At 40.8% G+C, this 15,703-nt stretch overlaps 1 protein-coding gene across 3 annotated transcripts in view; it reads left to right on the forward strand.

The window, feature by feature from the left end:
• Positions 1 to 291: 291 nt before the first annotated feature.
• Positions 292 to 15,703, forward strand: part of LOC110990269 (uncharacterized) — a 38,729-nt gene continuing 23,317 nt past the window's right edge. For 2 of the 3 annotated variants that reach the window (XM_087142933.1, XM_087142934.1), the window contains exons 1-2: positions 292 to 590; positions 6,071 to 14,176. In XM_087142933.1, coding sequence (XP_086999059.1) covers positions 521 to 590; positions 6,071 to 14,176 — 8,176 coding nt within the window. In that variant the 5' untranslated portion in view covers positions 292 to 520. The remainder of the gene's footprint in view (positions 591 to 6,070; positions 14,177 to 15,703) is intronic. The other variant, XM_087142935.1, reaches the window with a different exon arrangement.

A 15,703-nucleotide genomic window follows, 5' to 3' on the forward strand; every position in this document is an offset into this window, starting at 1 on the left:
AATTTTGTTCGCAGTATGGTCTTTTAAGAAGTTGTGAGTTATTTACTTCAGAGTCTTCTTTTGGTAGGCCTACATGGTGAGAGTTGAAGACGTTTCATGCTCTGTTCGCACAGTTGGACTGTTTTACCCAACTTAAAGATTATATAGAGTGTGAAGGACGGTGGGCCAATGTGCCCAACCCTCATGAATATGCATCAAATGGATAAATATTATTGCAACACAGGTGTCTTTTGTTGCAAAACTTGAGGCACGTTGTTATAAGCCAGTGTCATTGTTACCCCAATTGCACCACACTGGGCGTGTGCTTGGGAAAGTATACCACGGATCTAGTTTAACAGAGAAAACTTTCGTGAAACTTTTTTTCTGTGTAAAAGTTTCTCATTAAAGCTCATTTTCTCTGGGAGCTATGGAACTTGATGAATTCTCTTAAAGTGGAGGATTTTTTACCACCGAAACTGGAAGATTAAAACTGAACAATATTAAGGCAAGGTGTTCCTTTATCGCACCGCACTTTGGCAAGATGCAGGACGGACATCGTAGCACCCGTTTGGCTTTCTTGTCGTGCCTTGTCCTGCTGGTTTACTTTACTGGTAAGTTATATATTCACTTATACAATACTTAATCATTAAAAAAAACTTGGTTCAGAGCTACGTTCGCCCTAAAGTTTAACTTGCAACTATTAATAAGCAGAGTTACGCCGAAAGAATTGGCAACTGATTGCGAATCGGAAGAAACAACAAAACATAATGCAAGAAAGACAAATATTAATTTGATCAGGAAAATGTGAATTGAAAACTCGCTGTTTTTAAATTTTAAGCGATTCTGTTCATTGATTGTCTATAAGAGTTTCAGTAAAATAATTTCACGATAGCCATCAATCAACAGTTACTTTCCGGTCTTGGGGCTATTTCTTTCTTCCAAACGAAACGAAACCATCATTTGACTGGTTCCACCTGTTTTATTACAAAGTGCGCCTCGTTATTAGCCTCTACCTGAAGGATGTGCCGCATGTTCTCAAGACATATGGCGTCAAAACAACGTTAATATTGTAAGGGAACACTGTGCTTCCTTTTATCGCCTGTTGTGGAATATAGGGAACCAACTAAAACAGGGCCCTGTCTTAAATGATGGGACAGTCATGCCCGCGACTTCCTCTGTCGGTTGTTTTCTCTTTTCCCATGCGTGTAAAGGACATTTCCTTATTCCTTGTCAGATGATATCCATCGTAATGCATACCTCAATCAAAGCTCCGTTAGACTTTCCAAATTTTTATTCCTCAAAATATATCCCTTGTGAGTTTTCCTCTTTTTACCGACCCCCTTTTCCCCCATGCCGAGTCTTGACGCTAACTTTATGAGAACTGAGAATTTTTAACACCTTATGAATTACTCTTTTACTTTTGTAGTGACGGCCAGCCATAGTTTTAGCAGCCACTAGTAGGAAAAGCATAACTGCGTTATAAATAATTTAATCAATTTAAATATTATCATTCGTTTTGGTGTCGCGTTCAAAAGTCGTTTTATACAAACCCATCTCGTAGAACTGGTTGCACTGCAGAAGTCTTGCCCCTTCGTGAAGCGGAAAAAAACACAGGCCTGTAATTGTTATTGATCCCGAATGTGTTTTAGTCCGTTCCATCGCGTAGGGTATTCGAGCAACTGTTCAACATAATACTGAGCTATACATCATAGGCTTATATAACCCTGGTATCACGACAGGTTTTTCAGTTTCAAGATGTGATGTTTCTTTGAAAAATGTAAATTGAGAACGGGAACCAATCATGAAGTCAGACTGGAATGCGCCCGAACTCATCTGTGTTGAGAAACTTCTCGACTGCAGAGATCTCCCCTCGGAAATGGGTTAGGAACCACGCGCTAAGTCACAAGTATGGCATTAGTTTGGAATAATCCATTTTCTGCGGAGAACAATGTCAACAGATCATCAGCAAATCTGATAAATTACCAGCCAATTTAATTCCCCCAAAAATAGGTTAATCAGGTTTTCTCATTGCCAGTTCTCGGAAAACATGTATTCGCTGTATGGCCAATTCGAAATGGTTAAATTCTCTTAAACGTTTGAGTTCTGTCCGTAGTCCATTAAGATTCATGATTTTTGCCTCATAGCAATATACCACAGCAAACACCAGCAGGGGGCGAGGTGTGCCCCCCCTTTGGCCCGGTATGTTTTTTCAATATCGCCGCAATTCCTTTTTCTCATACTGAGCCTTCGGGAATTGTCTTGCGGTCATTTTGAAACCAATTTTATAAAAGTTCGAAGTTCTTGAAAATATTCTTGGAGGGAAAAATCGAAAATGAAAGATGACATTTAAATTGATGTGATAGAATCGGTAAGTGGTTTAGGCGGGACAATATAACTTTAACCTAAAATTCTGTCCTAAATGTATACAAACTGTCTAAAAAGTTTTACGAAATTTCTCTTTCACACCGGTAATGCTGGTCTTCCCTAGTACAAACACGAGCAGCAGGGCTTAGTAATTGAACATAATCAGACATTAACGAGAAAGAAATTGAATGTTTGAGTATGCTACAATGCTAACATCAACATTCCTAAGCGTATATAATGCGGCCTTGCAGCTCAAGATGTAAAAGGGGATGAGTAGTTTTCCCTCGGATGCCGGTTATTGAGGGGCGCTTCCGATGCCCAAAGTAGACACACAGCAGTTCACAGAGAGAACCACAGTAAAACGGCAAAATACCTTTGAAAACGTAATTAAGAAACATGATCACACTGATTTTCTTGCTTTTTACAAATCTCCTCTTTAGCAGAGTAGGCAGTCATGTACTGCGAAACCGATAATGCCCGGAACATGTCCGAGGTCTGTCCTTAGAGCTAAATTTAATACAGCTAGATGGGAGTATCGTTTTGAGTATTTGATGTTATCAGAGACTGCTTTAAAATGTGAATTCGTACCAATGTGTTGCTCAAACGCGCGTGAAGTGATGCCGGGGACTTTACAATTCATCATGTTGCTGAGACTGTTTAGTCTTCACCTTGGCCGGTCTTAAACGGTTGATACAGCGTCGGCTGGCCACCGCCAATCTTTAAATCGGGAGGTTCTTTACAACTACCCACGAGAGGAATATAACACTGCCACAGAGGGATGTTTGAAAAATAAAGCAAATTTGTTAAACAAAATCGTTGGAAATTTATAATTTTGAAAACTTGGGTATACATGAATAGGGATAATGTGTGCTTGTTTACGACCGGCCAAGTATACATCCTTCTATAGTGAAATCTAGATGAGAAGTTGCAGTGATACAGTGCCGTTATTCGAGGATGCATGTTGTGGTAAGGGCTAAATCTTTAAGCAGTTTACTGGAATACCGTATTGCTAGTGGGAACGAGCGAAGTTTTTAGCGAGATTCTTGTTTTTCACGCTGTTTATGGGATCGGTTGTATGATTGCATAGGGTTGCATGAAGCATTTTCCTCGAATCCTCCTTTGAAAGGACTTTAATTAAGACGGGTCAACACCTTTCTGCACCCACTACGACACGAGCACACTGAATATGCGTGAATTAAGGCGGTAAGTCTTGGAACGCCTCCACTTTTTTACTTCAGGTAAAAGCCGATTCCGCCCTGTGAGGGAGGACACCATGTTTGTATACCCACTATAGGTCACGTGACTTAGCAGGTGCAATCGATCCATTTGTGAAGGGCATAAGTCGACCACAGCGCCCTTACAAGGTGCCGGGGCGAGCAAACTTACGAAAGCGAAAGAAACATTTACATCGTCAAAAAAGCTGGACGGGGGCGCTCCGCAATAATGACTATCAAACACTGACTTTTTCAGGGCCACGTCCAAATCACTTGGCTGTGGCTTGAACTTACACCAAAGTCTACAGGAACTGGCTTCAGGGTCCGTGTAGGTGTCGTTTATAAACACGTCGTTTTTCGTTTTTCTATTTGAAAACGAAAAATGGAAATGGACAAACAAGTCGTTCCTTGTTTTTTATTTGAAAATAAAAAATTAAAACAGAAAAAAGTTGTTTCATTCTCGCTTTTCATTCGAAAACGAAAAACGATAATAACGTTCTTTGAAAACAAGAAGAAGAATTGCTCCAAGAATTAAAAAAACAGTTCCATTTTTATTTCGTAATGTAAAAAACGTCTTCGTAAGAGACTTCAAATCAAACATGGCTGAACTAGAGGAACACGAAGAATTCGTTGCTTATAGAGTAAAAAGAGGAGCAACTCACAAGGAAATTTCTCGCATGTTGAAAGGGAACTCTTATCTTTAGGCGGCCGTGAAACCTCGAAAATTCGAGGGATTAATTGGGATTTACATTGAAAACAAGATTTTACTTTCGTTTTCAACAGGAAAAACAAGAAACGTCTTCTTTGTCTTTTTCTAAATCAAAACGGAAAGCCACTTGTTTTGGTTTTCGATTTTCGATTTCAAACCGAAAAACGACTTGTGCTTGTGTGATGTTAGTTTTCAAATCTAGAAATGAAATGTCTGTTGATTTGAAAACGCATATAAAACAAAAAAAGTCCTTTTCCTTTTATCGATTTGAAAACGAAAAATTAAGAAAAAGACGAAGAAGTTGTTTCTTGTTTTTCATGTTGATAATGAGAAATGAAAGTAATCTTGTTTTAAATTTAAATTTACTCCCAATTTCGTTTGACTGAAAGAGAATGCGAGAAATTTGGGTTGCTTCGTCCTTCACTTTAGAAGCAACAAATCCCTCGTATTCCTTTTGTTCAGCCATGATTGATTTTTGTGGGGTTACAACTTTAAAAAGATGTTTCATACTTAACAAAATGAAAAATTGAGCTGTTTTGCTTTCTTCAAAAAAGTAAATCGTTAGTGATGTTAATCGTTTTCACACCAAAAAAGTGAAAAGAACGTGATTGTAATCGTTTCAGTTTATGTGAAAAACGAGAAAGGACTTGTTTCTCTGTTTTCAATTTTGACTGCAATTTTGACTGCAGTTTCGAGGAGGCGTCACGGACGTCTCTGAGCACTTCTCAACAGGAAATCTGCCTTTGGGAGTGCGAGAAATTTGGGTTGCACCATCTTTCACTTTAGACGCAACAAATCCCTCGTATTCCTTTTGTTCAGCCGTGATTGATTTGGTGGGTTACAATTTTAGAAAGATGTTTCTTACATTAAAAAATGAAACACTGAGCTGCTTTTCATTCTTTAAAAAAGTAAGTCAATACATTATTGAGGTCATTCGTTTTCACACCGAAAATATAAAAAAGAATGTGATTGTAGTCGTTTTTCATTTTTTTATGAAAGATTAGAAATGACTTCTTTCTTTTTTTTCAATTTTTGTTTTTAAATCGGAAAACAAGAAATAACTAATTTTTCGATTTTCCTTTTTTGTTCTTAAATCTAAAAATGGAAAACGACTTTTTTTGTTTTTATTTTCGTTTTCAAATCGAAACACGAGCAAACGAAACGTACACGGGCCGTACACGGACTTGCAGCCACTACCATTAACTTGTGCGCAATTTCAAGTAATTCAGCCACGGCCAAGACTCTGCATCACGAACATGGAAGGCTAGTAGCCCATGTATGCTCATATGATAATGTCATCAGCGTAATCAAATTAATGCAAACGTGGAGACCAATATGCAAAAAGGTAGAAATGAAGTACTTTGAACTATTCATACACACCCAATATTCGCAGATACCAACAACAGCCCCTAAGGATCAGCAAGATAGGATGAGAAGATGTCGGCCAATAGCAGAAATTTTGTGGAGACGGGAGGAATTATTTTAGTCATGTGACCGTGGTGGCCCCAACTTAAAGATCTCTCAAACAATCAGTGTCTTTAGGTTTGAGAACAAGACATCAACGTCTTTGGCCAAGACGACCTGGCAGTCCATGCCTATACTAATACTGCGTTAAACCTGATTTCCACGAACGTAACGAAGGCAGACCGCACACGAGACGTCAAGAAACACTTAGTGACATTATTCCATAATGTCATCCGAAATTCGAAAAAAATGGAAAGTTTCCCTTTACTCCCAGACTGGCAGTCCGACAAGGATAAACTGACAACAATTGTTCATAATACCTCCGTTATCTTCCATCCAGGATCATCAGCAGCTCAAATGACCACAACAGACATGACTACCGAAGATGAGGAAACAGCATCCACTGAACTAACAAGTACACAGGAACCAACAACACCTGAGCTAACAAGTACACAGGAACCAACAACACCTGAACTAACAAGTACACAGGAACCAACAACACCTGAACTAACAAGTACACAGGAACCAACAACACCAGAACTAACAAGTACACAGGAACCAACAACACCTGAACTAACAAGTACACAGGAACCAACAACACCAGAACTAACAAGTACACAAGAACAAACAACTGAGCCAGCAAGTACACAGGAACCAACAATTGAACAAACAAGTACATGGGAACCAACAACAACTGAACTAACAAGTACACAGAAACAGACAACACTGGAACTGACAAGTACACAGGAGCAAACAACAGCTGAACTAACAAGTACGCAGGAACCAACATCAACTGAACAAACAAGTACACAGGAACCAACAACAACAGAACTAACTAGTACACAGGAACCAACAACAACAGAACTAACTAGTACAAAGGAACCAACAACTGAACTAACCAGTACACAAGAACAAACAACTGAGCCAGCAAGTACACAGGAACCAACATCAATTGAACAAACAAGTACAAAGGAACCAACAACAACAGCTGACCTAATAAGTACACAAGAACCAACATCAACTGAACAAACAAGTACACAGGAACCGACAACACCTGCACTAACGAGTACACAGGAACCAACAACACCCGAACTAACAAGCGCGCAGGAACCAACAACTGAACTAGCCAGTACACAAGAACAAACAACTGAGCCAGCAAGTACACAGGAACCAACAACAATTGAACAAACAAGTACACGGGAACCAACAACAACTGAACTAACAAGTACACAGGAACCAACAACACTGGAACTAACAAGTACACAGGAACAAACAACAGCTGAACTAACAAGTACACAGGAACCAACATCAACTGAACAAACAAGTACACAGGAACCAACAACAACAACAGAACTAACTAGTACACAGGAAGCAACATCAACTGAACAAACAAGTACACAGGAACCAACAACAGAACTAACTAGTACACAGGAACCAACATCAACTGAACAAACAAGTACACAGGAACCAACAACAACAACAACAGAACTAACTAGTACACAGGGAGCAACATCAACTGAACAAACAAGTACACAGGAACCAACAACAACAGAACTAACTAGTACACAGGAACCAACAACAACAGAACTAAGTAATACACAGGAACCAACAACAGAACTAATTAGTACACAGGAAGCAACATCAACTGAACAAACAAGTACACAGGAACCAACAACAACAGAACTAATTAGTACACAGGAAGCAACATCAACTGAACAAACAAGTACACAGGAACCAACAACAACAGAACTAACAAGTACACAGGAACCAACACCTGTACTAACAAGTACACAGGAACCAACAACAACAGCTGAACTGACAAGTACACAGGAACCAACCTCAACTGAACAAACAAGTACACAGGAACCAACAACAACAGCTGAACTAACAAGTACACAGGAACCAACCTCAACTGAACTAACAAGTACACAGGAACCAACCTCAACTGAACAAACTAGTACACAGGAACCAACAACACCTGCACTAACAAGTACACAGGAAGCAACAACACCTGAACTAACAAGCACGCAGGAACCAACAACTGAACTAACCAGTATTCAAGAACAAACAACAGAACTAACTAGTACACAGGAAGCAACATCAACTGAACAAACAAGTACACAGGAACCAACAACAGAACTAACAAGTACACAGGAACAAACAACAGCTGACCTAACAAGTACACAGGATCCAACAACAACAACAACAGAACTAACTAGTACACAGGAACCAACATCAATTGAACTAACAAGTACACAGGAACCAACATCAATTAAACAAACAAGTACACAGGAGCCAACAACTGAACTAACAAGTACACAGGAACCAACAACAAGTGAACCAACAAGCACACATGAACCAACAACAACACCTGAACTAACAAGTACACAGGAACCAACATCAACTGAACAAACAAGTACACAGGAACCAACAACACCTGCACTAACAAGTACACAGGAAGCAACAACACCTGAACTAACAAGCACGCAGGAACCAACAACTGAACTAACCAGTATACAAGAACAAACAACAGAACTAACTAGTACACAGGAAGCAACATCAACTGAACAAACAAGTACACAGGAACCAACAACAACAGAACTAACAAGTACACAGGAACAAACAACAGCTGACCTAACAAGTACACAGATTCCAACAACAACAACAGAACTAACTAGTACACAGGAACCAACATCAATTGAACTAACAAGTACACAGGAACCAACATCAATTAAACAAACAAGTACACAAGAGCCAACAACTGAACTAACAAGTACACAGGAACCAACAACAAGTGAACCTACAAGCACACATGAACCAACAACAACACCTGAGCTAACAAGTACACAGGAACCAACATCAACTGAACAAACAAGTACACAGGAACCAATAACACCTGCACTAACAAGTACACAGGAAGCAACAACACCTGAACTAACAAGCACGCAGGAACCAACAACTGAACTAACCAGTACACAAGAACAAACAACAGAGCCAGGAACTACACAGGAACCAACAACAACTGAACAAACAAGTACTGGGGAACCAACAACAACTGAACTAACAAGTACACAGGAACAAACAACAGCTGAACTAACAAGTACACAGGAACCGACAACTGAACTAACAAGTACAAAGGAACCAACATCATTTGAACAAACAAGTACACAAGAACCAACAACAACAGCTCAACTAACAAGTACACAGGTACCAACATCAACTGAACAAACGAGTACACAGGAACCAACAACAATTGAACAAACAAGTACACGGGAAACAACAACAGAACTAACAAGTACACAGGAACCAACACCTGAACTAACAAGTACACAGCAACAAACAACACTACCTGAACTGACAAGTACACAGGAACCAACAACAACACCTGAACTAACAAGCACACAGGAACCAACAACAACACCTGAGCCGACAACTACCCCTGAAGTAACAAAAACGCCGGAGCCAACAACTACACGAGAACAAACTACAACTCAACAAATATCTACACAAGAGCAAACGACTACACAACAGCCAGCATCCACTGTTGAGCAAACAACTACACCCGATCCAACAACCACACCAAATCCGACAACAGCTGATCTAACAAGCACACAGGAACCAACAACAACACCTGAACTAACAAGCACACAGGAACCAACAACATCACCTGAACTAACAAGTACACAGGAACCAGCAGCAACAACAACAACAACAGTACTAACAAGTACACAGGAACCAACAACAATTGAAAAAACAAATACGCGGGAACCAACGACGGAACTAACAAGTACGCAGGATCCAACAACTGAACAAACAAGTACACAGGAACCTACACCTGAACTAACAAGTACACAGCAACAAACAACAACCCTTGAACCAACAACTACACGAAAACCAACTACCACACAAGAGCAAACGACTACACAGCAGCCAACATCATCTGTTGAGCAAACGACTACAACCGATTCAACAACCACACCAAACCCTACACGAACATCTGAACCAACAAGCACACAGGAACCAACAACAACACCTAAACTAACAAGTACGGAGGAAACAACAACAGCACCTGAACCAACAACTACCCCGAAATTAACAACAACGCTTGAACAAACAACTACATTAACAACAACGCCTGATCTAACAACAACACAAGAACCAACAACAACACAACAAATATCCACACAAGAGCAAACGACTACACAACAGCCAGCATCCATGGTTGAGCAAACAACTACACCCGATCCAACAACCACGCCGAATCCCACAACAGCTGATCTAACAAGTACACAGGAACCAACAACATCACCCGAGCCAGCAACTACCCTGGATTTAACAACAACGCCTGAACCAACAACTACACAAGAACCAACTACAACTCAACAAATATCCACACAAGAGCCGACGACTACGCAACAGACGACATCAACTGCCGACGAAACAACTTCACCCCATGCTACAACCACGCCGAACCCTACAACAGCACCTGAACTAACAAGTACACAAGAACCAACAACACCTGAGCCAACAACCACCCCTGAATTAACACCAACGCCGGAGCCAACAACCACACCAGAACAAACTACAACTCAACAAATATCCACACAAAAGCCAACGACCACACAACAGCCAACATCCACTGTTGAGCAAACAACTACATCCGATCCAACAACCACGCTGACCCCGACAACAACAACTCAACTAACAACTACACAAGAACCCACAACAACTCAACAAATATCCACACAAGAGCTCACGACTACACAACAGCCTACATCCACTGATGACGAAACAACTACACCCGATACAACAACCACACCGAACCTTACAACAACACCTGAACTAACAAGCACACGGGAACCCACAACACCTGAGCCAACAACTACCGCGGAAATTACAACAACGCCTGGACTAACAACCACACCAGAACAAACTACAACTCAACAAATATCCACACAAGAGCAAACGACTACACAACAGCCAACATCCTCTATTGAGCAAACAACTACATCCGATCAAACAACCACGCTGACCCCGACAGCAACAACTCAACTAACAAGTACACAAGAACCAACAACAACACCTGAGCCAACAACTACCCCTGAATTAACATCAACGCCGGAGCCAACAACCACACCAGAACAAACTACAACTCAACAAATATCCACACTAGAGCAAACGACTACACAACAGCCAACATCCACCATTGAGCAAACAACTACATCCGATCCAACAACCACGCTGACCCCGACAACAACAATTCAACTAACAAGTACACAAGAACCAACAACAACACCTGAGCCAACAACCACCCCTGAAATAACATCAACTCCGGAGCCAACAACCACACCAGAACAAACTACAACTCAACAAATATCCACACAAGAGCCAACGACCACACAACAGCCAACATCCACTGTTGAGCAAACAACTACACCCGATCCAACACCCCCCCCGAATCCACCAGCCCATCTAACAAGCACACAGGAACAAACAACAGCACCTGAACCAACAACTACCCCGGATATAACAACAACGCTTGAACAAACAACTTCAATAACAATAACGCCTGATCTAACAACAACACAAGAACCAACAACAACACAACAAATATCCACACAAGAGCAAACGACTACACAACAGCCAACATCCACTATTGAGCAAACAACTACATCCGATCCAACAACCACGCTGACCCCGACAACAACAACTCAACTAACAAGTACACAAGAACCAACAACAACACCTGAGCCAACAACCACCTCTGAATTAACATCAAGGCCGGAGCCAACAACCACACCAGAACAAACTACAACTCAACAAATATCCACACAAGAGCCAACGACCACACAACAGCCAACATCCACTGTTGAGCAAACAACTACACCCGATCCAACAACTACACCGAATCCAACAGCTCATCTAACAAGCACACAGGAACAAACAACAACACCTGAATCAACAACTACCCCGGAATTAACAACAACGCTTGAACAAACAACTACATTAACAACAACGCCTGATCTAACAACAACTACATTAACAACAACGCCTGATCTAACAACAACACAAGAACCAACAACAACACAACAAATATCCACACAAGAGCAAACGACTACACTACAGCCAGCATCCATGGTTGAGCAAACAACTACAACCGATCCAACAACCACGCCGAATCCCACAACAGCTGATCTAACAAGTACACAGGAACCAACAACATCACCCGAGCCAGCAACTACCCTGGATTTAACAACAACGCCTGAACCAACAACTACACAAGAACCAACTACAACTCAACAAATATCCACACAAGAGCAAACGACTACACAACAGCCAGCATCCATGGTTGAGCAAACAACTACACCCGATCCAACAACCACGCCGAATCCCACAACAGCTGATCTAACAAGTACACAGGAACCAACAACATCACCCAAGCCAGCAACTACCCTGGATTTAACAACAACGCCTGAACCAACAACTACACAAGAACCAACTACAACTCAACAAATATCCACACAAGAGCCGACGACTACGCAACAGACGACATCAACTGCCGACCAAACAACTTCACCCCATGCTACAACCACGCCGAACCCTACAACAGCACCTGAACTAACAAGTACACAAGAACCAACAACACCTGAGCCAACAACCACCCCTGAATTAACACCAACGCCGGAGCCAACAACCACACCACAACAAACTACAACTCAACAAATATCCACACAAGAGCAAACGACTACACAACAGCCAACATCCACTGTTGAGCAAACAACTACATCCGATCCAACAACCACGCTGACCCCGACAACAACAACTCAACTAACAACTACACAAGAACCCACAACAACTCAACAAATATCCACACAAGAGCTCACGACTACACAACAGCCTACATCCACTGATGACGAAACAACTACACCCGATACAACAACCACACCGAACCTTACAACAACACCTGAACTAACAAGCACACGGGAAGCAACAACACCTGAGCCAACAACTACCGCGGAAATTACAACAACGCCTGGACTAACAACCACACCAGAACAAACTACAACTCAACAAATATCCACACAAGAGCAAACGACTACACAACAGCCAACATCCTCTATTGAGCAAACAACTACATCCGATCAAACAACCACGCTGACCCCGACAACAACAACTCAACTAACAAGTACACAAGAACCAACAACAACACCTGAGCCAACAACTACCCCTGAATTAACATCAACGCCGGAGCCAACAACCACACCAGAACAAACTACAACTCAACAAATATCCACACTAGAGCAAACGACTACACAACAGCCAACATCCTCTATTGAGCAAACAACTACATCCGATCAAACAACCACGCTGACCCCGACAACAACAACTCAACTAACAAGTACACAAGAACCAACAACACCTGAGCCAACAACCACCCTTGAATTAACATCAACGCCGGAGCCAACAACCACACAAGAACCAACTACAACTCAACAAATATCCACACAAGAGCAAACGACCACACAACGGCCAACATCCACTGTTGAGCAAACAACTACACCTGATCCAACAACCACGCCGAATGTAACAACAACAGTTCATCTAACAAGCACACAGGAACAAACAACAACACCTGAACTGACAAGTACACACGAACCAACAACATCGTCTGAGCCAACTACTACTCCAGAATTGACAACAACGCTGGAACAACCAACTACTGCGGAATTAACAACAACGCCTGAATCAACAACTACACAAGAACCAACAACAACTCAACAAATATCCACACAAGAGCAAACTATTACACAACAGCTAACATCCACTGTAGAGCAAACAACTACATCCGATCTAACAACCACACCGATCCCAACAACAACATCTGAACTACAAAGTACACACGAACCAACAACATCGTCTGAGCCAACTACTACTCCAGAATTGACAACAACGCTGGAACAACCAACTACTGCGGAATTAACAACAACGCCTGAATCAACAACTACACAAGAACCAACAACAACTCAACAAATATCCACACAAGAGCAAACTATTACACAACAGCTAACATCCACTGTAGAGCAAACAACTATATCCGATCTAACAACCACACCGATCCCAACAACAACATCTGAACTACAAAGCACACGGGAACCAACAACATCTGAACTGACAAGCACACAGCAACCAACAACAACGCCTGGACCAACAACCACCAAAGAACCACTGACAACTCTACAAACAACCACGCTAGAAACAACGACGACACAGCAACATTCAACCACAATTGAACCAGCAACTACACCAGCATTTATTAGTACATCCGAACCGACAACCGCACCTGAGCCGACGACAGCTGACCCAAGGACCACGTCCGAGCCCACGATCACTCCAGAGTCGACAACACAAGAAGCAACAACGCCGTTTGAACATACAACAGCACTTGGTAAGTTTTAGTCTGACTGCAAATATTCCTTTTAAGTTTGTTCTTTTTTATTTATGTTTCTGTTTACTTCGCAAGGATAGTTAGCAAAGGGTCATAAGTAATTAATTTTCACGTCGAAACCAGTGCGCGTTCATTGTAACGGGAATGTCAAAAAGGACATTGATTTCTTCGGTGAAGTAGAATCGTTAGTAATGTGAAATTCCAAATCTTGTTTGTGGCTATGCACTTGAAAGTCCGTTCTTACAGTGATATAATTTCGTACCAGACGGCAATGTAAAACATTCATCTGATAGGAGTGATGAAATTAAAACACTCATTTTTTTAATACCTGAAATACGAATTTTACAGTTATTTGTAAAAGACGTATGTAGTCGATCAGTTAAAGTTATTGAAATTTGTTTTGATCATTTTTCATTTTTTAAGATTTCCAAAAGTCATTGCTGACTTTTCATATCAGAATCACAAAGTTTTGTAACCATGCCGTAGCTTTATTAGCACGATTTTCCATGAAAAGTGTATAATGAATATTGACAGAAGGCACACCTGCATCAAATTTCAAAGCGTGCAGTAATTAAACTCCTTAGAAAAGACACTTAAATTTTAGGGAAAGGGATAATTTTTAAGGTTATATATATCCAAAACAAGTACATTGTAATACTACTACTACAACATAACACTACCTTGTTTTATATAAATCAAGGCATTCGTCTCAGCCCCCTTTGGTATTAAAGTGAACTAACTAAGTCACAACAAACATTTCAAACAGTAACACTATTGTTGGTGGAAATGGGAAGACAGGTAAATTATGCAAAATTGCCGCCAAGTTTCCATCACTTTATAGATTCTTTCACCAACATTCAAGAAATCAACACTTGCCATCTCAATTCTTCAATGGAGTCGGGTAAACTGAGAAAACCAGCCAGGAGTACTGGTCACATCTGACATTATTGTCCAGAAAGTCTGAGGGCTAATGTCGTATTTAAAACTCATTTAGATTCCAGAGATCAATCAAACAACCTAATTTCTTCTACCTATTTAAACCTAAGCTAGTTTCTTAGTGGCAGTGATATTACGAAGTGCACCGTTTCCGAGTACAAACTCTACTAGCTCAAGTCCAAGTCTAGCTCTGAAAATCTGAATCTGAGTCTAAAAGTCTGAGTTCTATAATGTGCTCCGACATTCGGAGCTCTACAAGCAATGCGTACTCAAAGTGCAGAAAATGAGTCCCATTTATGATCTGTCATTACAAATATGAACAAAAAATGACATTTCAGTGTGTCTTTGGTAGCCTGAGTAATTAGCTTTAATGCTTTACAAAAAACCAAATGTTTCTTCAAGGCATCAAAACTACAAAAAAAGTTATCAAGTATACTGGTAAATACATTTGAAAAATGACTGTTTAAAGACTTTTTTAATGTATTTTTCTAAATTACCAGTTCATTCATATTTATCAAACAGAACCAGAAAGCTGATCCAAAGGGTGGATGCATAACTGTTAAACGCGCAATTACCTTGTACCTTGCTAAA

Source organism: Acanthaster planci, linkage group LG11 (assembly GCF_054643075.1).
Source record: "Acanthaster planci isolate LZ-2023a linkage group LG11, COTS_SCS, whole genome shotgun sequence".
NCBI classification, from domain to species: Eukaryota; Metazoa; Echinodermata; class Asteroidea; order Valvatida; family Acanthasteridae; genus Acanthaster; species Acanthaster planci.